The sequence below is a fragment of the Balaenoptera physalus genome (genome assembly GCF_965194825.1).
Source record: "Balaenoptera physalus genome assembly, chromosome: 5".
Taxonomy (NCBI): domain Eukaryota; kingdom Metazoa; phylum Chordata; class Mammalia; order Artiodactyla; family Balaenopteridae; genus Balaenoptera; species Balaenoptera physalus.
In genome coordinates this window covers 35,199,646-35,225,157 of record NC_138884.1, presented here as the reverse complement: position 1 = coordinate 35,225,157, position 25,512 = coordinate 35,199,646, and the positions used below count along the sequence as shown (strand labels likewise).

General features: G+C 36.6%; 1 protein-coding gene across 1 annotated transcript in view; it reads left to right on the top strand.

Annotated features, from left to right (window-relative positions):
- IQCM (IQ motif containing M) overlaps window positions 1-25,512 on the top strand; it is a 513,905-nt gene that overhangs the window by 152,433 nt on the left and 335,960 nt on the right. Inside the window, exons 6-7 of the mRNA XM_082463432.1 lie at window positions 14,927-15,017; window positions 19,288-19,382. Of these exons, the coding sequence (XP_082319558.1) occupies window positions 14,927-15,017; window positions 19,288-19,382 (186 nt within the window). The remainder of the gene's footprint in view (window positions 1-14,926; window positions 15,018-19,287; window positions 19,383-25,512) is intronic.

Sequence of the window (25,512 nt, the reverse complement as noted above, 5' to 3'; positions counted from 1 at the left end):
ATCTCTTGGTTATGTAGTAGTGTATTGTTTAGCCTCCATGTGTTTGTATTTTTTACAGATTTTTTCCTGTAATTGATATCTAGTTTCATAGTGTTGTGGTCGGAAAAGATACTTGATATGATTTCAATTTTCTTAAATTTACCAAGTCTTGATTTGTGACCCAAGATATGGTCTATCCTGGAGAATTTTCCATGAGCACTTGAGAAGAATGTGTATTCTGTTGTTTTTGGATGGAATGTCCTAAAAATATCAGTTAAGTCCATTTTGTTTCATGTATCATTTAAAGCTTGTGTTTCCTTATTTATTTTCATTTTGGATGACCTGTCCCTTGGTGAAAGTGGGGTGTTCAAGTCCCCTAGTATTATTGTGTTACTGTCGATTTCCCCTTTTATGGATGTTAGCATTTGCCTTATGTAGTGAGGTGCTCCTATGTTGGGTGCATATATATTTATAATTGCTATATTTTCTTCTTGGTTTGATCCCCTGATGATTATGTAGTGTCCTTCTTTGTCTCTTGTAAGTGTCTTTATTTTAAAGTCTATTTTGTCTGATATGAGAATTGCTACTCCAGCTTTCTCTTGATTTTCATTTACATGGAATATCTTTTTGCATCCCCACTTTCAGTCTGTATGTGTCCCTAGGTCTGAAGTGGGTCTCTTGTAGACAGCATATATACGGGTCTTGTTTTTGTGTCCATTCAGCCAGTCTATGTCTTCTGGTGGGAGCATTTAATCCATTTACATTTAAGGTAGGTATCGATATGTATGTTCCTATAACCATTTTCTTAATTGTTTTGGGTTTGTTATTGTAGGTCTTTTCCTTCTCTTCTATTTCCTGCCTAGAGAAGTTCCTTTAGCATTTGTTGTAAAGCTGGTTTGGTGGTGCTGAATTCGCTTAGCTTTTGTTTTTCTGTAAAGCTTTTAATTGCTCCGTCGAATCTGAATGAGATCGTTGCTGGGTAGAGTAATCTTGGTTGTAGGTTTTTCCCTTTCATCACTTCAAATATGTCCTGCCACTCCTTTCTGGCTTGCAGAGTTTCTGCTGAAAGGTCAGCTGGTAACCTTGTGGGGATTCCCTTGTATGTTATTTGTTGTTTTTCCCTTGCTGCTTTTAATATTTTTTCTTTGTATTTAATTTTTGATAGTTTGATTAATATGTGTCTTGGCCTGTTTCTCCTTGGATTTATCCTGCATGGGACTCTCTGCATGTCCTGGATTTGACTGACTATTTCCTTTCCCATATTAGGGAAGTTTTCAACTATAATCTCTTCAAATATTTCCTCAGTCCCTTTCTTTTTCTCTTCTTCTTCTGGGACCCCTGTAATTCGAATGTTGGTGTGTTTAATGTTGACCCAGTGGTCTCTAAGATTTTCCTCAATTCTTTTCATTCTTTTTTCTTTATTCTGCTCTGCAGTAGTTATTTCCACCATTCTATTTTCCAGGTCACTTATCCATTCTTCTGCCTCAGTTATTCTGCTATTGATTCCTTCTAGAGAATTTTTAATTTCATTTATTGTCTTGTTCATCATTGTTTGTTTGCTCTTCAGTTCTTCTAGGTCCTTGTTAAACGTTTCTTGTATTTTCTCCATTCTTTTTCCAAGATTTTGGATCATCTTTTCTATCATTACTCTGAATACTTTTTCAGGTAGACTGCCTATTTCCTCTTCATTTGTTAGGTCTGGTGGGTTTTTACCTTGCTCCTTCATCTGCTGTGTGTTTCTCTGTCTTCTCATGTTGCCTAACTTACTGTGTTTGGGGTCTCTTTTTCGCAGGCTGCATGTTCATAGTTCCCATTGTTTTTGGTGTCTGCCCCAGTGGCTAAGGTTGGTTCAGTGGTTTGTGTAGGCTTCCTGGTGGAGGGGACTCTCACCTGTGTTCTGGTGGATGAGGCTGGATCTTGTCTTTCTGGTGGGCAGGATCGCGTCCAGTGGTGTGTTTTGGGGTGTCTTTGACCTTATTATGATTTTAGGCAGCCTCTCTGCTAATGGGCAGGTTTGTTCTCCTGTCTTGCTAGTTGTTTGGCATAGGGTATCTAGCACTGTAGCTTGCTGGTTGTTGAGTAGAGCTGGGTCTTAGCTTTGAGGTGGAGATCTCTGGGATAGCTTTTGCCGTTTGATATTATGTGGAGCTGGGAGGTCTTTGGTGCACCAATATTCTGAACTCGTCTCTCCCACCTCAGAGGCACAGGCCTGACCCCTGGTTGGAGCACAAAGACCATATCAGCCACACAGCTCTGAAGAAAAGGGAGAAAAAGAAAGAAAGAAAGAAAGAAAGAGAGAGAAAGAGAAAGAGAGAGAGAGGGAGGGAAGGAGGGAGGGAGGAAGAAAGAATAAAATAAAAACAAAGTTATTAAAATAAAAAAGTTAAAAAGTAATTAAAAAAAAAGAAAAAAGAAAGAAAGAAATAAGAGAGCAACCAAACCGAAAAACAAATCCACCAATGATAACAAGGGCTAAAAACTATATTAAAAAAAAAACGGACAGACAGATCCCTAGCACAAATGGTATAAACAAAGCTATACAGACAAAATCACACAAAGAAGCATACACATAACACACTCACAAAAAGAGAAAAAGAAAAAAAAAAAATATATATACAAAAAAAAAAAAGGAAGAAAGCAACCAAATCAATAAACAAATCTACCAATGTTAATAAGCTCTAAATACTAAACTAAGTTAACATAAAACCAGAAACAAATTAGATGCAGAAAGCAAACCCCAAGTCTACAGTTGTTCCAGAAGTCCACCGCCTCAATTTTGGGATGATGCATTATCTATTCAGGTATTCCAGAGATGCAGGGTATATCAGGTTGACTGTGGACATTTAATCTGCTGCTCCTGAGACCGTTGAGAGAAATTTCCCTTTCTCTTCTTTCTTCACACAGCTCCTGGGGTTCAGCTTTGCATTTGTCCCCAAATTTAAATTTTGGCCGCTGCGTGTAGGTCGCCTGAGGGCGTCTGTTCCCACCCAGACTGGGGGTGTGGTGTTAAAAGAGTGGATGATTAGGGGGCTCTGGCCCACTCAGGCTGGGGGGAGGGAGGGGTACGGAATGTGGGGCGAGCCTGCGGCGGCAGAGGCCAGCATGACATTGCAACAGCCTGAGGCCTGCTGTGTGTTCTCCCAGGGAAGTTGTCCCTGGATCACGGGATCCTGGCAGTGGCGGGCTGCACAGGCTTCTAGGAGGGGAGGTGTGCATAGTGACCTGTGCTTGCACACAGGCTTCTTGGTGGCTGCAGTAGCAGGCTTAGCATCTCATGCGGGTCTGTAGGGTGCGTGCTGATAGCCATGGTTCGTGCTCGTCTCTGGGGCTCGTTGAGGCAGTGCTTTGAATCCTCTCTCCTTGTGCACCCCAAAACAATGGTCTCTTGCCTCTTAGGCAATTCCAGACTTTTTCCTGGACTCCCTCCCGGCTAACTGTGGTGCACTAGCCCCCTTCAGGCTGTGTTCATGCAGCCAACCCCAGTCCTCTCCCTGGGATCTGACTTCTGAAGCCCAAGCCTCAGCTCCCAGCCCCCGCCCACCCCAGCAGGTGAGCACACAAGCTTCTCAGGCTGGTGAGTGCTGGTCAGCACCGCTCCTCTGTGCGGGAATCTCTCCGCTTTGCCCTCCGCAACCCTGTGGCTGTGCTCCCCTCCATGGCTCCGAAGCTTCCCCCCACCACCGCCCCGTCTCCGCCAGTGAAGGGGCTTCCTAGTGTGTGGAAACTTTTCCTCCTTCACAGCTCCCTCCCCAAGGTGCAGGTCCGTCCTTATTCTTTTGTCTCTGTTTTTTCTTTTTTCTTTTGCCCTACCCAGGTATGTGGGGAGTTTCTTGCCTTTTGGGAAGTCTGAGGTCTTCTGCCAGCGTTCAGTAGGTGTTCTGTAGGGGTTGTTCCACATGTAGATGTATTTCTGGTGTATTTGTGGGGAGGAAGGTGATCTCCACGTTTTACTCCTCTGCCATCTTGAAGGTCTCCCCCAGATTTCCATTTTGAAAAGATATGTTGACCTTTGTGTGTAGACTGGAGTGACCAGAGTCTAGAGGGAAAATGGGAGGGTAATTAGAAAGCTATTTTTCAGTCTAGGCAAAAGATAGTGTTGGCTTATATTGAGTTATTGTTCAAGACACATCCGCTCTCTTCCTCCTCCACCATGGGTTGGAGTATGCTTCCCTTCCCTGGCCAGCCTTTGAGACTGACCATTTGCTTGCTTTGGCCAATGGAAGGTGACAAAATATAACACAGGCAATAGTTTTAAATGTTTTAGTGCAGGGGTCCCCAACCCCCAGACCATGGACCAGTACTGGTCTGTGTCCTGTTAGGAACCGGGCCACACAGCAAGAAGTGAGCAGCAGGCAAGCGAGTGAAGCTTCATCTGTATTTACAGCTGCTCCTTATCACTCACATTATCGCCTGAGCTCCACCTCCTGTCAGCATTATGGTGAGTTGTATAATTATTTCATTATATATTACAATGTAATAATAATAGAAATAAAGTACACAATAAATGTAATGGGCTTGAATCATCCCAAAACTATCCCCCCACCGTCTGGTCTGTGGAAAAATTGTCTTCCACGAAACTGGTACCTGGTTCCAAAAAGGTTGGGGACCGCTGTTTTAGTGGTTTAACTTGTCTGTCTTACTCCTTGGTCTGCCATGAGAAGACCACACCCCAGGTAGCTGCCCCCCTCCGGCATGGCCCATGTAAGCCACCTGCCTCACAGCCTGAAGCAGAGCTGCTCTGGCTAAGTCAAAGAACCATGAGCAAGAATCATCTAAACTTATAATCCACTGAGGTTTGGTTTGGTTTGGTATGTAGCATTATTGTTGTGGTGTTAGTGACACTGGAGGGAAATTGGCAAATTTGATATATATTTTAGTGACAGGTTATGAGTTTCTGGTTTGAGTGGGTGTCTGTGTGGTGATGTCATTTACTGACACAAGAAAGACAGGAAAGAACAGTGTTTGGAAGAGAAGACCAAGGTTTCTATTAAATACATTATATTTGAAATGCCTATTAGCATGCAACTTCATGTGTAAGACAATTATATACATGGGTCTGAAATTTTGAGGACAGGTATGGCCTGGAGGATAAAGTTTTAGAGTCACTGGTGTATGGACATATTTACCCAAGGAACTGGATGAAATCTCCCAAGGAACAAGTGAAGTTAACACAAACGAAAGGGCTTATGATAGAGGCTCATGGCACTGCATTTTTAAAGATGTCTGATAGAAGAAGGAGAGAGATTGAAAATGAGCAGCCAGGTGTTCATAGGATGGAGACCAGGAGAACTTGTCACATAGTCCCTACACAAGAGAGCCACCACTGTCATTGTGTACTGCTGGTTTGTCCAGTGCATGTGCTACCATGGAAGTTGTTGTATCCTTGATCAGAGTGGCGATTTTGCAAGCTGGGTTGCCAGTGGACTAAAGAGTAAATGGGGTGAGGGAGTGCACACAGTATGTGTAGACAACCAGTTTAAACCATTTTATAGCAAACCATTTTGCTATAAAGCAAAGAGAAATTGAACAGTAGTGAGAGTTTTTGTTTGTTTTGAAGTGTTAGCTGTAACAGTGACTGCATTAAGTGGTAATCAAGGTAAAACATTTTACTTGACCTTGGTCAGTTCTTTTACCCACCCCACTTGCTATTTATTTCAAATATTTGCCACTCTCCTGAAGACCCTTATTAAACGTCTATCCTCTTCTCTCAGTAAATGACCTCAGTTCCTACTTCATGGAGAAAATAAAGGTCTTGATAGTGAATTTGTTGGAAATTTATTAATAGCCACCTAAAACCTTATCTACCTTCTTCTTTTAGAAGAAAATGCCTGTTTTCTCCAGATCATGGCTAAATTCTATCCCATCCCTTCTCTTCTCTGCCAGGAACCTACCTCATCTATTACATATTATTTGCTTTCTTCTATATCTCCACCTTCTCCTTTCCTATAATATATAAGCATCTTAAAGTCTCAACCATCCTAAAAATATAATGACACCAAAACATTCTTTCTCAAACTTATGTCCCTGTGATGAACATTTTATCTCTCTTCTTCTCTTCAAACCACGTCTTGAAAAGAGAATCTACATTTATTATCTCCAATAACTTTATTCCTTCAAAGAAGTGAAATTTTGCTTCTACTTCCATTTTTCCATTCAATTGTCCATCAATAACCTCCCAATTCCAAAAGCTAAAGGATGCATTTTATTCCTTGTCTTAAACTTATGAGATAATGGAAATAAATTTTCATAGCACTGCAATTGGGATTACTCAATTATTTGTGTAACTATTTAATTATTTTAATTTCCTAGAATATAGCCTTCATAATCCCCAGGTTATTTTTTGCATCCCTGATGCCAAGCAGACTGCCTGTCACATTATAGGCATTTGGTAAATATTTGTTGAGTGAATGATTGAGTAAATGGATGATGGATAAAAATACAATCCCTGTCCTCAAAGAGACCATGAAAGAGTTCACAATTTAGTGAGGAATTGGCATTCTATATAACACACATGCGCTGGAAATTCCAACAGTAGAAAATCATATGACATCCACCTAGCCCACACACTAGAATGTGAAATGTCAGTAAATTGCAATCTGTCACTCTTGAATAATAAGTCTGTCTATAAATTTATAACATTAAGTTTTAAATTTTATTTTAATTACTTCATATTAAATTGAATAGAATTTAAATAGTAGGTCTTAAAAAGAAAACTGAGAAAAATATTTTATAATCACTTATTATAAATCTAAAATCTAATTTTTTGAATGAAAAGGATCTGGATTTACCCTTGTGAAACATTTTCATAGTATCATTAAGTCTCTGTACAGAAGAGACCTTAGCACTCTTCCAGCCCAACTATTTTCATGATATAAAATCCCTTATATAATGTTTTATGAAAAATTCCTGTCCAGTCTCTGCAGGAGACACCTGTGATGGAGGACATACCCCTTTTATGGTATGTTTTTATGGTAAATATGGTAACCAATTTCTGAATTATTAAAACTCTAAATTCTAGAAAGCTAGTCCCTAGTAACTTACATTGGTCCAGTTTAACTATTTAAGTTTGGCTGCTTTTAGCCACCTGGATTAGAGCTCCTGCTTTGTTTGTTTTGTTTTATTTTTGTTTTGTGAAAGAGGAGAAACTTTATAAATGTCAGGGGAGAAATGGGAATCAGTTAAAGGTGGAATGTGTATAGTATCTATCATATTTGGAAAAAAAATGGAAAGAAATTAATCCATGTCCCTGGCAAACATAAAGTTGTAATATTAAAAATTCTATGTAACTGAATAAGAGGTGTTAAATATTTTATTTATGGATCCATATATCTATTAGCAAGCCTTGGCCAGGGACATGGTCACAGAGTTTACAGACTAATGCGGGGGAGGTGGGCCAAGTACACAATGAATGTTGCAAATTGTTTCAGTGTTAAGATAGACCAGATAGTGTCCCCTGAGTTCAGTCTTGAAATATGAATGACTAGCAAAATGGGTATTCCTTCATTCACCACATTTTTATAGAGCGTCTGAGAATCCAGAATAAAAAAAAAAAAACACAAACAGAAGGACAAATCTAAAGAGGTATATAGGGGAGAGCCCAGCAAAGAAAGCTGTCTCAGGCTTGGCTCTGAGAGAAGAGAAAAAAAAGAAGTTTCTTCTTATAATTCATAACCACAAACAGGCTCACCTGATATTTAAATAGGAATCCATATTACCAGTATCTCAAAAATCCCTAAGTGAGAAATTAGGTTAATGTTAGCATGAGTTGAAAGTTCCTTCAACTTCCTGGAGGAAAAGCAAATTATTTCTTGAGGAATGGATCTTAATCTCAGGTTGCAAATAATTCCCATTTCTATGGAATATGAGTTTACAATTTAAAAAAATCACAAAATACATGAAGAAATGAGTCACTATGAGTGAGAAATGTAGCCTTCTAGCTCTCTGAAAATGAAATTAGACTTACAAAGACCATAGATATTAGAATTGTCTGATATAGAATAGAAAATAAGTATGATTATGTTTAAAAATTAAAAGTATAAAATTATGAATGAGCTAGAGAGTATAAAAATGTTCAGGAAGATTTGATAAAGAACTAAAGGAACTTCTGGACAACCTAAATGTCCAACAATATGGGACTTAATTAAATAAATTCTGATACCTCCATGCAATAGAATACCATGCAAACATTAAAAATGATACTACATTTTTTAACATGAAAAAAGTCTACAACATATTATATGAAAACAAGTTACTAAACAATATAATTAAAATGATTTTTTAAATGCATGTGTGTATGTGAGTGTGAACAAAAGTAAAACAGCTGGTATGGTATACAACAAAGTGTTAAGTGGTTATCTTTGGGTGGTGAGATAATTTCTGTCATTGTACCTTTTGTATTTTACAGAATTAATTGTAATTAATTAATTACAATTAATTACAATTAATTGTAATTAATTTTAATTGTAATTAGCAGGATTATTTCTGTTGTGAGGAAAAACCAAGCATGTTTGGTTCTTCTCCTTGCCTAATCAAATGTTGGTAGACAAACTTGCTCTTTCGTCACTGCATAGCTTGTGTAGATCTGTGCGATCATCATTGTTTTTGCCTGTAAAACATGTAATGTAACATACAGAAAGTTTCTGAAATGATTGCACTACTTTCCTGTAATGTTTGTGGGTTGGGCAGCAGTTGGGAAAGAGATGTCATCAGATCTGAAATTCTTCCTACATAGATCCTGAAAATGCAGTGCTGTGTCTGATGACATCTCACACTAGAGCAACATAGTTTAAAGTGGCAGGCTTGTCCATCAACAGATGAATGGATAAAGAAGATGTAATACACACACACACACACACACACACACACACACATAAAATGGAACACTACTCATCCATAAAAAAATGAAGGTTTGCCCTTTGCAACAACATGGATGAACTTGGAAGGTATTATGCTAAGTCAGACAAAGACAAGTACTGTATGATATCACTTATATGTGGAATCTAAAAAACAAAACAAATGAGTGAATATAACAAAAAAGAAACTCACAGATATAGAGAACAAATTAGTGGTTACCAGTGGGGAGAGGGAAGGGGGAGGACAACATAGGGGTAGGGGATTAAGAGGTACAAACTACTATGTATAAAATAAATAAGCTACAGGGATTGTACAGCACAAGGAATATAGCCAATATTTTATAATAAATACAAATGGAGTATAATCTTTAAAAATTGTAAATCACTGTGTTGTATACCTGAAACTTATATATTATTGTACATCAACTATACCTCAATAAAAAAAGAAACATATGCAAAAATTCTGATTAGTGAAAAATAATAAAGTGGTAAGCTTTTATGTATGTAAAAAAAAAGAGCTAAAGGAACTTCTAGAAATAAATATGTAAAATTTAAATTGTATAATAATCAATCAAAAAATAAGCAGAAGATCTAGAGACATTTCTCCAAAGAAGATACACAGATGACCAACAGGCACATGAAAAGATGCTCAACATCGCTAGTTATTAGAGAAATGCAAATCAAAACTACAATGAAGTATCACCTGACACCAGTCAGAATGGCCATCATCAAAAAGTCTACAAATAAACGCTGAATAGGGTGTGGAGAAAAAGGAACCCTTCTACACTGTTGGTGGGAATGTATTTAAATTGGTGCAGCTACTATGGCGAACAGTATGGAGGTTCCTTAAAAAACTAAAGTTACCATATGATCCAGAGATCTCATTCCGGGGCATATATCCAGACAAAACTATAATTTGAAAAGATACATGCACACCAATGTTTATAGCAGTGCTATTTACAATAGCCAAGACATGGAAGCAACCTAAGTGTGCACTGACAGATGAATGGATAAAGAAGATGTGGTATATATACACAATGGAGTATTACTCAGCCATAAAAAGAAAGATATAATGCCTTTTGCAGCCACTTGGATGGACCTAGAGATTATCATACTAAGTGAAGTTAGTCAGACAAAGACAAATATCATATGATATTGCTTATATGTGGAATCTAAAACAATGATACAAGTGGACTTCTTTACAAAACAGAAATAGACTTACAGACAGGAAACAAACTTATGGTTACTGAAAGGGAAATGGGGGGAGGGATAAATTAGGAGTCTGGGATGAACATATATACACAAAATATAAAATGGATAAACAATAAGGACTTACTGTATAGCCCAGTGAACTGTACTCAATATCTTGTAATTATCTATCTATCTCTGAATCACTGTGCTGTATACCTGAAATTAACATGACATGGTAAATCAACTATATTTCAATAAAAATTTTAAAAAATACAGATTTAATAGAGCTGAAGATAGAGTTAGTAAAGTAGGAAGGGTATCTTGAGAAATTTACAAAAGAATGCACAAAGAGAGGGATAATATGAAAGTTAAGAGCTCGGGAGAGTATACTGAGAACTTTTAACATAAATCTAACCAGATTTTTCCAATTAGGAAACACTAGAGAATGGAGAGAAAGGTAATTTTAGAAGAGATAATGACCACTGCTTCTTGGAGACCTGATTCCAAGTCTGGGACAGGGAAAGGACAAAGTGAGCCTAGAACTCTTACCGTGGCAAAAAAAGAGGGAATGGTCAACAACTAACAGAGATATGTCAAAATGGTACAGGAACTGACTGGCCAATTTTGGCATTATGAGCATCAAAAAGATTAATGATGGAAGTAGATGATAACACACTGAGTAAAAAAAGATTACGTCTCAAAAAGGAGGAAAAAGGTAAAGAGGAAAATCCTTTCCTCTTACTGGAAAAGGATTAAGAGGATTAAAAGATTCTGGTGGCCATATTAAAAAAGGTATGAGAAATAGATGAAATTAATTTCAATGATATATCTTATTTAATTTAATATATGAAAATATTATTTTAACATTTAATTAAAATAAAATTATTTAGATATATTTTTGTAGTAAATCCTAGAAATTCAGAATGTACTTTATACTTACAGCACATCTTAATTCACAGTAATCATATTTTAAGCACTCAGTAGTTGTATGCTGGTAGTTACCATGTTGACATGGCATTTCTAGGTTAAAATAGATCTAAGAGACGTATATGATCTTTGATTAGATTCTGGATTGGAAAAACCAAACATTTAGAAAAGATGTTTTGGGGACAACTAGGGGAATTTGTATACAGATACAGCCGGTTAGGGTTAGTGTTAGGGTTAAGGTCTTATTGTATCAATGTTAATTTCTTGGGTGGGTATTGTGAATGTGTAAGAGATGTGCTTGTTTTTAGGAGTTATGTGATGAAGTATTTAGGGGTGAAATGTCATACTGTTTGCAACTTTCAAATTTTCCAGCAAAAAATAATGTATACACATATATTTACATAACTGTGTACCTACACATATATCAGTAAGGCTACAAAGTATTTGATTTAAACAAGTAAATTAAGAAGCTTAATTTATTAGATGAGTACAGAACAACAATGAGAGGATGTACATTTTCAGACAAGTATGGAACGTTGTGAAAACTGACTACACATTGGTCTATTGAGTAGGGGTCAATAAATTTCAAAGATTTTAGAATTATATAAATCATGTTCTCTGATTACAATGAAATTAAATTTTAAAATAATAACAATGATAATTCAAAATCCCATTATTTGGAAAATTATAGATTATTTATGGAAAGTATGGAGGTTGGATTGGAGGGTATCATGGTTGGAAGCAGGAATCCAAGTGAGGAAGCTATTAGTGTTCCAGAGAAGAGATGGTAAAGCTCTGTGTTGAGACGGTATGAGTGGAAAAGTGGAAGGGATTTGATGACTGATTGTACTAGGAGGCTGAGGGAGAGTGAGTAGTAGAGGTGACTTCTGGGTTTTGGATGGATGGTGGTGTCATTAATTGTGAGAGGGACATGTTGATCAGAATGTCTTTGGGACATGCATATAGAGATAGTTATTCAAATTTGGCACTTGAGAGTGGTGTGAGCAAGATATAGAGATTTTGTGAAGTATCCACATTTACATGATGAAAATAGCCATGGGAGTGGACCACGTCATTCAAGTAAAGGGTTAGAAGGCAGTCAAGGAAAGAGCTGTGGGGCATACACAACAGCTGAGGTAGTCATAGCAAAGTGAGCCCATGAAGGAGACAAGTGAAATAGTCAGAAGTGAAGGAAATTGAATGGATGATTGACTCCAGATGAATGAATGATTGATTCCAGCTGAACTCTGAGAAAAACATGGTAAATAGTGTTAAGGACTAGAGTTCTTTGGTTGGAAATTCTAATACCTGATGTTTCATTTGTTTGATTTCATTACAAAACCCCCAAATGTTCATCACTTTACCTGCATTTTCTTTTCCCAGTCTCCCTGTCTCTTACTAATTATTTTAACCAGAAGTGATTTATAGTTTATGTTCCAGAACTGAAATTCTAGAGTTGATGTAATTGTTTTAGAGACTAGATTTTACATAAAGGGAATGGTTGTGAACTCAGAGATGTTATAATTTGCCCAAAGTCACACAGTAAATCTTGTTCCCCATCTAAAGGTTTATCTAAACTAATGAGAAGTAATGTAGGATTTTCATATGCTTTAATTGCCTTTCTAGAAATCTTCATTAACTCTATACTACTTTTTAAAAAAAAATTATTTATGTTTTATTTATTTTTATTTTTGGCTGTGTTGTGTCTTCATTGCTGCACGTGAGCTTTCTCTAGTTGAGGCGAGCGGGAGGCTACTCTTTGTTGTGGTGTGCGGGCTTCTCATTGCGGTGGCTTCTCTTGTTGCAGAGCACGGGCTCTAGGCGCATGGGCTTCAGTAGTTGTGGCACGTGGGCTCAGTAGTCGTGGCTCACGGGCTCTAGAGTGCAGGCTCAGTAGTTGTGGCGCACGGGCTTAGTTGCTCCACGGCATGTGGGATCTTCCCGGACCAGGGCTCGAACCCATGTCCCCTGCATTGGCAGGCGGATTCTTAGCCACTGTGCCACCAGGGAAGCCCCTATACTACTTTTTGAAAGGCGTGTAACTGCACTTATTTTCTATTTTGGATGCAGTACTAACATGATTTTGTTAAATGGTACTGTAGAGGGCTTTCAGTTTAGTGATTAAATGGATTATCCCCAAAGTTTTTAATACTTTTTTCTCAAAATGGGCATATCTTTTGCTTTATTAATTATTGTAGTAGCGCAAGCTTAGTTCCTTTAGCATCATTGTAAAATTCACTCTCTAGATTTCTGGGTTGCATGTCTCGTGACATTTCCCCACATCCTTTTTCTCCTTCACTTTTCTGCAGTGATTTTCATGTTAGTTATGCTGTCCATTGAGAGTGGCAATCTTTTATTAATCATTATATCCTATATCTCCTCTCTAGGAGTTAGCATGACAATTTTCACTCAGTAGATATTCCTTAAATAAGTAAAATTAAAAATATGCATATTGGGTATCCTAGTGATTAAGAATGCAGGCTGTAGGGACTGCCTGCCTGGGTTTGAATATTGCCTCTACCTCCTGCTAGCTGTATAACCTTAGGAAAGTTAATCTCTGTTTCTCTGCTTCAGTGTTCTCATCTGTAAAATGGGGATAATAATAGTACCTAATTTATGGGGTGGTTGTGAGAATAAAATATGCTAATCTGTATACAGCAAGTAGCGCACTTGGCGTGTGGCAGATATTTTTAAATGTTTCTATTTTTAAGACTCTAACTTATAAATTCTTTCTCTACTTCTTCACTTTAATATGATATTTCTCAGCTTACTGTGTATCTTTATATAAAGTGTGTCTTTTGAGCTCTGTAGTAACCCTCCAAAGTAAGCATGGCAGAAATTATCCTTTTCCCATAGTTAGGCACCTGAGGCCCCGGGAGCTCTGCCGGGGGGCAGTGGAGCAGAGTTAAGAAGAGTGAATTTACAGTCAGAGGGATATGGGTTTGCGCCCTGGTTCTGCACCTTTTAACTTAGATCTTTGATAAACTGTTATCCTGTATAATAGAGAATAATCACAATACTTCACCAAAAAACAAAAAAGCAGTTTTGAGGTTTAAGTGTGAGATAATTCACAGGGAATGCTAACCAACACCCCTGATATAAATAGTCAATAAATATTAGCATTCTGTTTTCCATTTCTCCCAATTTTTTGTGTTCTTTGTTATACATTTTAAATCTAGATTATATAATGCTATCGACTGCGCTCTTTTATTTGTTAGCATTGACACACCAAGTAGTTTGTAAAATTTCTAAAACAGAGGTTTAATCTCATATGTTCTCTATATCTTTAATATCTTTTTAATATACCTGAACTAGTAGCTAGAATGTCTTTAATAGATACATGACTTAATATTTTATTGCAGTGTTTCAAACTATGTTAGTCCCATTATTTGTACAAAATAGAAAGTAATACGTATTTAAAAAATATTTATGTAGGTTTCTTTTTAGATTCTAAGAAGTAGATTTTTTAAATAACAGAACCTTTGCCTTTTGTGGACTTCAGTCTTTCAATCAAATGGAGGAGATTTCTGGAGCACTCAGTGTTCCTATTTACATTAACTAATGATTGCTAAATTATTTTAAAATAGCAGGCTCTGCGATAAAACCTAAGCCTGCTGAAGATAAGGATGGTAATAATGCTGATATGTATAAATGAGGCTTTTTGTACTCATTGGTATGTGCTGTATTCTTGCAGACATTTCTCTGGGAGCTATCTCCTTTCTGATATATGCAGTTCATTTACTCTACACTTTCAGTCCTAAATTTTAGTAATTGCAAAACATCTGAGGAGCATGAGGTGGAAAAACACACTCAAATGTGTTTTTACCATATCTTTGTGTTAGTAATTTTTTTGAAAAATATTGTACCTGTTATTAAAAAAATCTGTGATTTGCAATTTAATTCAAAGAATGCACTTAGAACTTGAAAAGTAATAGTATACAATTAAAGCTTTTCTTTTCTTTTCTTTTGAATTACAGAACAAGTTAAACTGGGTAAAATAGTGACTAATATTGATTCCGTGAGTAAAAAAATGGAGAAAGAGAAGCAACAGCACCATGCGAAGACCAGGTAATGTGTAATTGGCTAACTTACAGAAAACATACACTATTCTACTTTGCCAGTATCTGTTGACCAATTGTCATGGTTTCTCAAGTCTGTTAACACCCCATGCATGAGGCTAATTTATCCTTCTGCTTGAGTACCTCAAAGCATATTAATTATCAAAATTTTAGTTTTCAGTTCAATTAACTTTTGAACTGGAAGATGTCTGAATAGTTAAGCAAACCATCTGGGTTTTACAGTGCATAAGCTCAAATCCAATTTGTGGCTTTCTTGAGAAAAATGCCATATTTTATGATAATATTACGTAAGTTTGGTATTTTAATAATTCATCTGCAGCTATTGTGGAGCAGAGTTGTTATAATTTTTCTTTTTTAATATAATAATTTAAAGTTAGTACTTTTCTAACGGAAGGGGAGGGTGATCCTGCTGAGCACAGTTTGAAGGCAGGCATTTTGAGCATTGCTTCTGCGTTCCAAAGGTGTCTGGAGATGGGTCAGTTACTTTTCTGAGTTATCCCACTAAATCACAGCATCATCTTTGGGGTAACGTTACAATTGTGTACATAATTTTTGGCCCTAAAGCTACAGATAGAACCTCTAAAGGCCCTTCAGCACATTTTGTAGGAACATTTATACGTGTAGAATGTAAATACTGCTCTGTTAAAATGTATTTTTCAGTGGCTTGTTTTGTATTAATTCATTACATAACATGGTGAGAAATGTGGGGTAATTGGCACAGCTATAAATAATAGAAATTAGAGAAAATGTTGCTATGGCTGTAAAGAATGTCCTGGATCTTCCAACATTTATCCTGCAAACTGTGCTTAACACTACAAGTTTTATGCTCAGAAGTAACCACTTTCTTGGCTTAAAGTGTAATACGGTACTGGAATTTGGAAGAGTGGAGTATATGTACAGCTTTAATACTGAGGGTTTGGTTTTATCCATGGTAAGAGAAGATACTAATTAGGAAGGAAAATAAATGGTTGTATTGGAAATTTACTAGTTAAAAAAAATGTTCTTTTGCCTTTACTTAAGTTAACCGGAGACCCAGGTTGGTCTAGCAGAGTGTTACCTGCTAAAAGGGTAGTTAATATAGCAATTTAACCAAACAGTTTAGAATTTCAGCTAAACTTTAAAACTAGAAAAGCTAACTGAACTGATGTTGAAAAACTACCATTTTCAGTATATTTAGATGGGGCTGTAATCCAAGGAAAAATAGTAATAATTTAGGGACAATTGGAGCACTCATTAATAATAAATCTGATCAGGTTTAATATCTTTCAGTATGTCTTTCTCAAGAGAGTTGAGTATTTTCCAAAGAATTGTTTCTTCAGCAACTGGTGAAAGATAAAGATCTCTTGACATCCTATCAATCCATGTTTAATGAAAACAAATCCTACTTAATGAAGAAGATCAACACCCTTTGAAATTAAGAGCAAGTACTTCAATGACAGCCTGGGGTACATAGAGACTGAACTTCAATCCACCAAGGCTGCCTTGTCTTTATTTATAGCTAACGTATGGCGGTAACTTGTTTCCTACCACAGCAGTTGGCTTCATTTCATAAATGTTAGAAGTGACTTAGCCATGAGGGTATAAGCAACAGAAAAGAAAATGGAATCAGTCAGGAAATCAGGTAGGGGGTTGTTAACAATGCAGGGAAGGCTTTCGGACTAATTAGCACGAACTGCCCAACTCTTTGTGAGACTCTGGAAAGGTTTCTGTTCAAGACAAATAGAACCCAGAGAGAGGAGTTGTACAGAAACGACTTATAATTTCCTAGAAGATGCTGTGGAAAACACTAATTTTTAAGGTGACCCATAATATTTTTAGGTAGACCATAAAAATATTGACCCAACAAAAGAAATTTCCTTGGAAAATACATGAAGAAATATGGGGCTTCCCTGGTGGCGCAGTGGTTGAGAATCTGCCTGCCAATGCAGGGGACACGGGTTCGAGCCCTGGTCTGGGAAGATCCCACATGCCGCGGAGCAACTAGGCCCGTGAGCCACAATTACTGAGCCTGCGCGTCTGGAGCCTGTGCTCCGCAACAAGAGAGGCCACGATAGTGAGAGGCCCGCGCACCGCGATGAAGAGTGGCCCCTGCTTGCCGCAACTAGAAAAAGCCCTCGCACAGAAACGAAGACCCAACACAGCCAAAAATAAATAAATAAACCCAAAGTTAGTTTAAAAAAAAAAGTTTATTAAAAAGGTAAATGGGAGGAGGATTAAGGAAAATATGCATTATAATAACCAAGCTTTAAAAAAAAAAAAAGAAATATGATGGAATCTTATAAATGTATGGTTTTTTTCCTTTTCCCAAATTTCTCTATGTTTGACTTGCAAAGGAAAACAAAATTGAATACTTCTGCATTTTCAAGTTTAAGTTTAAGGAACTGAAGTTCTTCAATACACCTTTGAATTCTAACTTCAAAGATTAATTATCATACATTAAATACTCATTTTATTTCAATAATGATAAATGTGAGTGCATTCTAAATATTAATTTTCCATCAAGGAAATTTATTTATTATGCATTTATTTATTAGAGCTAATTTTTTAGTTGATAATATTTGGTACATTTGAAGGTATGACAACTGCATTTCTGTAAATGCATTCTGTATTTCAGGCAAGTGAGCCTCAACTTCTTCCCCTAGTTTTGTGGTCAGTGGGAGTTTCTTATGTGTTACATAACAATTTGTATTTAGGTTATTCTGATCAATTTAATAACAGAATGAGGATATTATAAAATAATGATAGAATTCCTCATGGCATTTCACATTTGTGTTGAAACAACTCTGGTATTTCACCTTAATGTTTGCACAATATTTTGGTTAAGTGAAAGAATTGTGGTCTACTTCTGTTAGAATCTTTCATTAATAGGGAATCATTGAAAAATGCAATTAATAGTTCTAATTTGGAGATTTAACTAATAGTTAACCAGGAACTAGTTATAAGGAAGCAAAGCAAACTACAACTATGTATCTTGATCCCATTCTTGATCATATAAATAAAATTCTAGAATTTCAAATGGAGTTTTACAAAGCTTCCTGCATACTCAAACCTCTCATATTTTCCCTTGACAATATGATTTTGTCATATAAGGGGTACCTCAGTTCTTTGGCCAACTGCATAAACGTGACCACATGAGTGACAGCTAGACTAATGGATCCTGTAAGTCACTCATTTATTTACTATTTATTGAACACCTACTATATGCCAGATATGAAACTCAAAAGCAGACAGTCACAGACTTTCTTCATAGACCCTAGTTTTTTGATGGGCAGAATGTTTTAAAATCCTAAAAATTTATGTAACATTCCTATAATATTTGAACTAGCAATTGCATTTCTAGGCCAAAATAATGACGTGCATCTTTGTACATTTACAAAGAAATATATTCACTATATGTTATCAAGTATAAAAAAATAAGCTAAAAAGTTCATGTACATTTATGTACACCTAAACGTAGAGAAGGTGTGGGGTATATTACACATGTTAATCATGACAAATGGAGTGAGTATAAAGTAGTAATAAGACGCTTACTCAGTTCCTTAAATCCCACTGCCTGGATTCAAATCCTGGCTCCACCCATTTGTAGCTGGAGTAATCTGAACTATATACTACTTAACCCCTAAATCTCTTAGTCTCTTCCTTTATAAAATGGGTATAATAATAGTAAATATTCAGAGGCTTGTTGTGAGTATTAAATGCGGTAAGACACATAAAGAGCTTAGAATGGTGCTCAGCTCATAGGAAACATTTAAAGCTTTGCAGTTATTATTCATGTACTAGGGTAGTGAATTAGGGATAATTTTTATTTTCTTACTTTTGCTTATTCACATTTTCTAAAGTTGCTACATGGTGTCCCTTTTTTGATTCAGCTGACTTGGTTGAAGCTCTCCAAGTCATGATAAGAAAACATATTATTTAAAATCTCTTGCAAAACAGAAGAAATAGATATGATGCATGTTCATTTTTCTGATTTTTATTAGAATTTTTCTTTCAGAAAGCAAATGTTCCTATGTTATCCCTGCTTAGATCCAGCAAAATTTGGTATTATTTTGTCTTCATTCAATAATAAATATTTATAGAGGGCCTACCATGTGCCCCTTACTCTGCAGTGAGGGTCCTGTGGATACAATAGTCATAGTCTCTGTCGATAGGAGATGAGGTTTTCTCTCCATGATTTGCATCTAATCCTGTAACATTAGTCTAGAAAGTTTGGTTACTACTAAATCACTCAAAGCTCTACCTTCATGTTTTGGAAACAGAATGGTGGACTCATTTTGTGCCTTCCCCATCATCAACCTTGGCTTGCACTTACGACCCATGACCTCCTCTTCCATGGGGCTTTTGAAAGAAAATGGTGAGTCACACTGCTTAAGTGTGGTAGCAACACAGTGACTTTCATTATTTTTTATTCATTTAAAATGCAAAGTCAAACAGCTAGTATTGAACAGTCATTTCCTTTATATTTCATTTCAAATAATGTGTCACAAGATAGAGATTTCAGAAACAACCACTAATAACTAATTTTCAGCTCCTTTATTTGAACTTTAGAGATTGGATTTTTTTTAATGTGTGTAAATATTGAAGGTTTTAGGAAATTATAAGAATAAATTCTTATAATTTTAAACGTCTCTCTATAGTTGAGTTTTTGTTGTTTTAAAAAAATATGTATTTCTTCAAAAGAAAATATAGGTGACCCTCTAATGTCCCTTAAGTGTGATTGAGCAACTCTCTGGAACTTGGTGAGCTATGTGATGACCTTGGGGGCTGTTGATTCAAATAAACTATTTTGTAGTTTTCCCTCTTTTTAACTTGTTACTCATGTTCTTGAGCTTCAGGCTGTCATTAAGAGAAAACTCTTCTTGTAGAGTGGGACTTTGATTGATTTTGGAATACATTTTTGAAAATTTGCAGAATAAACTCCTCCTTGGGTTCTCAAGGCACTCTTGTTTAAAATTTCCTTTATCCATCTACAATTTTACCAGCTTTATTTGTTTGGATTATTATAGAAGGAATTTAAACATCAACTGGAGGCTGGTCAAACACATTTTTATTAATCGAACCAATATTCATCCAAACTATTACTGTTTGTGAATATAATGTCAGAATCTTGAACACATACAATAGGTCTATTTAAAATTTTTGCTTGTTATATTTGTCCATAACTTAAATTCTTTTAAGGCTTGATCAGCTAATTTGAAGCCCCAGGGTAGTAGAATAATGTGTGGGTCTCAGTTGAGTCTAGCATTAAGTATGTATGTGAAGAGGTAAGTGCTGTCAAAAATTCCTCATATGGTATAGGGTCCAGTGGGTGAAATAGTTTTAATAGATAACAGTCTTAAAATCTGATAACCCTAGAGACTTCCCTGGTGGTCCAGTGGTAAAGAATCTGCCTTCCAATGCAGGGGACACGGGTTTGGTCCCTGGTCGGGGAGCTAAGATCCCACATGCTGCGGGGCGACTAAGCCCACGCGCCACAACTACTGAGCTCTTGTGCCTCAACTAGAGAGCCTGCGTGCTGCAAACTACAGAGCCCACATGCTCTGGAGCCCATGTGCCACAACTAGAGACAGAAAACCCACACACTGCAACTAGAGAGAAGCCCGCCCGCTGCAACGAAGAGCCCACATGCCTCAACGAAATTCCTGCGTGCCACAACTAAGACCCGACGTAGCCAAAAATAAATAAATAAATAAATAAATAAATAAATAAATAAATAAATAAAATAAACAAATAAAATATTTAAAAAAAAAAACCCCGATGACCCTGAAAGCTGAGGTTTACAGCCCTTAACTACGACGTAGTGAAAGTTCTACTAATTGTGTGACATTTAGTGTTTATTCAGGATCATCCTAAGGGTTGATGAAAGCCTCTATTTTCAAGTACCATCCACCTCAGGTAAATCACATGTGTCTTTCCCTTGTGGAGGAGCCTATTAGCCCACTGAAGTGTTTGATAATTCTCATGGCTTTAGTTTGAAAGTAGATATGTGAGTCTTCTTGCTCTGTATATGTGGAGCTTACTATACAGGAGCTTGACCACTGTTTGTTTAGTGCTAAAGATAAGATAGAAGACCTTTCTGCTAAAATATTTGTTGAGAGAATCCCAGTTACTAGCTATAGATTATTGTGAAATTGTGAATGGAAGGCTGGCACCTACATGATATGTTTTGAGATTTGCTAAAGGTTCTAGCTGTGCAAGAATGTTCTGCTGAAATATCTGAAATATTTACTAATAGAACTATAGCTTCATGAAAGCTAAAGAATCCATATACTTATCACAGTGACTGGCACATATTGGGCATTAATAAACATTTGTTAAATGAATGTATGAATGAATGAAGATAAATTGAAAGGAGAATCCGCTCAAATGGAATATACTTCTGTATGTATCTGTGTGTCTGTTTCTATACAGTAAGCTAAAACTTGATAACTGATAAAAAAAAAAATTTGGGAAAATAAAATACAATAATAACAGCAGTGAATATAAACATGTAAAAGAATAACACTGGACACTATCTTTTTATAGTTCTTGTTTACGCTGATTATATGTAGACTGCACAGATACCATAAAAATAAGTAAAATGTTATGCAGTGTACTTTACATGATTTAAAACCAAATTGTTGGGCAGATTATTAGTTTTATGATGTAAGTCTCTCAATACTCATAAACCTCATGGGAAATTTAAAGTTAAACAGGCTAAAAGGATAAAAAATGGCAGTAAAAATCATTATTTCCAAATGCTACAGGGTAGCTATTCTTTTTTCCTTAAAATGAAAGGTATTTTTAATCAAATAAGAATGGGAATTTCATCACTGCTTTGTTGTATGTGAGGTTTTTGTTTTATTTTGTTTTGTTTTAAGCTAAACTGCTCTTTTATAATTGCAACATTTTAAAAAATAAGGGCAGAAATATCTGAGGGCCTGTGGCCAGAAACTTATTTTATGTAAGCTACTAGTAAAATGTGAAAAATGTTGATTTTCTTTTTGAATAACCTAGGTGTGGTCCTGGCTTTGTGTCTTGGGTGAAGAAATAATAAATATATTTCTTATGCTTGCTAATTTTTTAGTTCATTTTAAGGCTATAGTCTAAAAATTTGTACAACAAAGACTTTTCTCCACATATATTATTGTAACTCTGTTTAGTAAGTTACAGCTTCCCTGAATGTCTGAAACAGCCACTGAGGTCTGTTTAATAACAGAATGTTGCTTAAATTGTGAGAGAATATAGATCTTGTGGTTTTCTCTGGGGTGTTTGGTAATTTACTGGGCTCTTAAAGTTGCCCAATTTTTTTTTAGGATAAATAAATTATTCTTATTAAAGGAAAAAGGAAAGGAAATTAGAACATAGGAATTAAGACAAAGTCATGATTTCTATCCATTTGACATATAGTATATAATAATAATATATTTATAATATTATATATGTAAATGTATGTACCTTATACTGCTTGAAGCCTTGCCTTTTAAGGCAGTATAGCAGTGATTAAGAGTGAAGGCACTGGAGTTATTGTAGTTACTCTAATGAGGTTAGAATTCTGACCCTGACAGTTTTCTAGCTGGGAAACCTCATTCAAGTTAATCACTCTGTGACTCAGTTTCCTCATTGGTTAAATTGGGAATAATAACAATACCTACCTAAAGTTTTTTTGATAATGCTTGTAAAGTGTATAACATACATCCTAGTGCTTAATAAATTGAGCTGTAATTCTTAGCTACAGTTCCCTTGATATACATAGTAAAGCATGATAGACTTGAAAAGGCTTTGACCTCTTTAAGGACGTATTACTAGAAGCACAAGACACACCTTATTACAACATTGCCTTACACTATCAAAGCACTGAACTCAGGAAGTGAGGTTTATGGTTATTGTGTAAACACAATCATGGCAGCCTTTCCTGGATTCAACTATTTTTGCCATTGTCATTGTTCACATCCTGTTCTAGACCTTGACTCTTCCTGTTTGCCCTCCTATTTCAGTGAATTTGGAAGGTCATTCTTTTTTTTTTTTAATTAATTAATTAATTTATTTATTTTTGGCTGTGTTGGGTCTTCGTTTCTGTGCGAGGGCTTTTTCTAGTTGCGGCAAACAGGGGCCACTCTTCATCGCGGTGCGCGGGCCTCTCACTATCGTGGCCTCTCTTGTTGCGGAGCACAGGCTCCAGACGCGCAGGCTCAGTAGTTGTGGCTCACGGGCCTAGTTGCTCCATGGCATGTGGGATCTTCCCAGACCAGGGCTTGAACCCGTGTCCCCTGCATTAGCAGGCAGATTCTCAACCACTGCGCCACCAAGGAAGCCCTGGAAGGTCATTCTTAAAATGGTATTCCTCAAGCACCCCTTTCACTGGTGATTTTTCTCCCCATCTTTATGATTCTAATGGAATAGGCCCATGGTAGAAACTCTTTAGCAGACTTTTTCAAAGAGAGTTCTAGGAAGGTGTCAAAGAAGCCCACGTTGCTCTCCATAAGAACCAGTTCTCTGTGTGGCCTGGTGCACATCCTTTCAGTTCTCTGTCATCCTCAAGGAAAGAATGAAACTGCCCTCAAAGAAAGGGATGAAAGGTTAGAAAATGTCCTTTTCCTGTATGGCTGCTTCTCAGATATTAAAACCTCTCTACATAATCATTGGCAGGAGAGAAGAGGACCAATCCCCCCAGACTCTGCTCTTGGCAAGATTTCTTACCTCTCCCTACTTGCTAGGTTCACAGCCTTGAGACCCTCAGGATGAATCTTATTAAATATGTCCTTTAACTCTGTCTACATTAGTCTCCACAAGACACCAAGGACTTCCAGATCACCTCTTATCATCAAAACCCCACTATCTATATAATTCTGTATGTCTTTCTTTTCTGACTTTATCCCTCACCCTTCCCACCTCTGAAACCTACTTACTGTTCTCCTTGAACTGCTAGCCAGTAGCCAGCAAACATCCTGAATCCTTAACCTCTTCTAAGTGTTCCCTTCACCTTCTTGGTCTAGTTGAAATCTATGCTCTGTCCGCAACCCTCAGGACATTTATTTCTCTGCTGCTCTCTTAAGAGATGATGGTCTTCTCTCTCTCTCATGCTTCATGTCTCTGGGACTAGAGATGGGGAGGTGACCTCCTTATTCCTCATGCTGTTTCTAGACCATTCTCCCTCCCTCGTTGCTAAATCTCCCAGCTTTGAATATCATGTCATCAAATGATATCCTTCATTACCTCTCCTTCCTACTGTAATCTATTGATTTGTATCCATTCTCTCATATCCTAAAGAATTTAGCCTCTGGATCCTTGTAACTTTCACTAGCTCTAGTCTTGTAATAACTCTTTGTGATTTTGGTATCCGAATAAATAAGCTCTCTAACTCATTGGCTTCTTGATTCCTTGAGCTCTTCTCCTCCAATGAGTTTGGTGCCTGTCATACTATATACGTATATATATATACATATATACACACATATACATATATATGTGTGTGTGTGTGTGTGTGTGTGTGTGTGTATATATATATATATATATATATATGTGAATATATATATATATATTCTCTGAGAGTTATGGCCTAGAGACCTTTGAAATAGTTCCAAAATCTCATTTTGAAGAGCACCACCAGTCAACCAGACTACCTTCTAAACTCCAACATTTTTTTAAACTCCCACTGGGTATCTGGGGGCCCCCAATGTTCATAGGCCTGGAGATTAATTTTTGAATTTTTTCTCGAGCTATACTCATTCTCTTGGTAATTTTATCTAATCCATAGCTTTAACTACCATTTATATGCAGATGACTCCAAATTTATATCTCCAGCCTGGTCATTCTCCTCAATTCCAGCTCACATTCAAATGGTTAATCAACATTTCTGCCTGGGTTTTTATTAAGCATTTCGAACTTAACATGTCTGACTCAGGAACTTTGTACATGTTGTTTTCTGCCTAGAAAGCTCTTTACCTTAGACGTCACAGCATCACTCCATTACCAATTCTGGGCTTTGTCCAGATGGCTTCAGATCAGTGAAGCCATCCCTGACCAGCCTATTATAGTAGCAACTATACCCCCCACCCAGCCCCATTTACCAATCCTGCTTTATTTTGATCTCTAACACGTAAGTCCTCAGGACATATTGCCTATTTTACTTATCTGGTTTTGTCTACTCCTGCTAGAATGTAATCTCCATGAATGCAGATAGTTTTGACTAATTAATTCATTAATAAATCCCTTGGACCCAGAATCATTCCTGGAACATAGGAAGTGCTCACTATATTTTGTTGGTTGAATGAAGATCCTGCTATTTTATTTTCTAAAAGAGTGGTAACAATTTTCATGTTTATTTTTTCTATTCAATGAGGAAAGTTATCTAATTTATCAGAATAAATATTTTCACCAATGGAGCTCAAATATGTTGTTGTCATTTTGAATAAAAAAAATTACAGCTAGAAAAAATACAGCTGTGTGTGTGTGTGTGTGTGTACGCATGTTTCTGAGCATATCGTGAACAACCATGTAAGGAA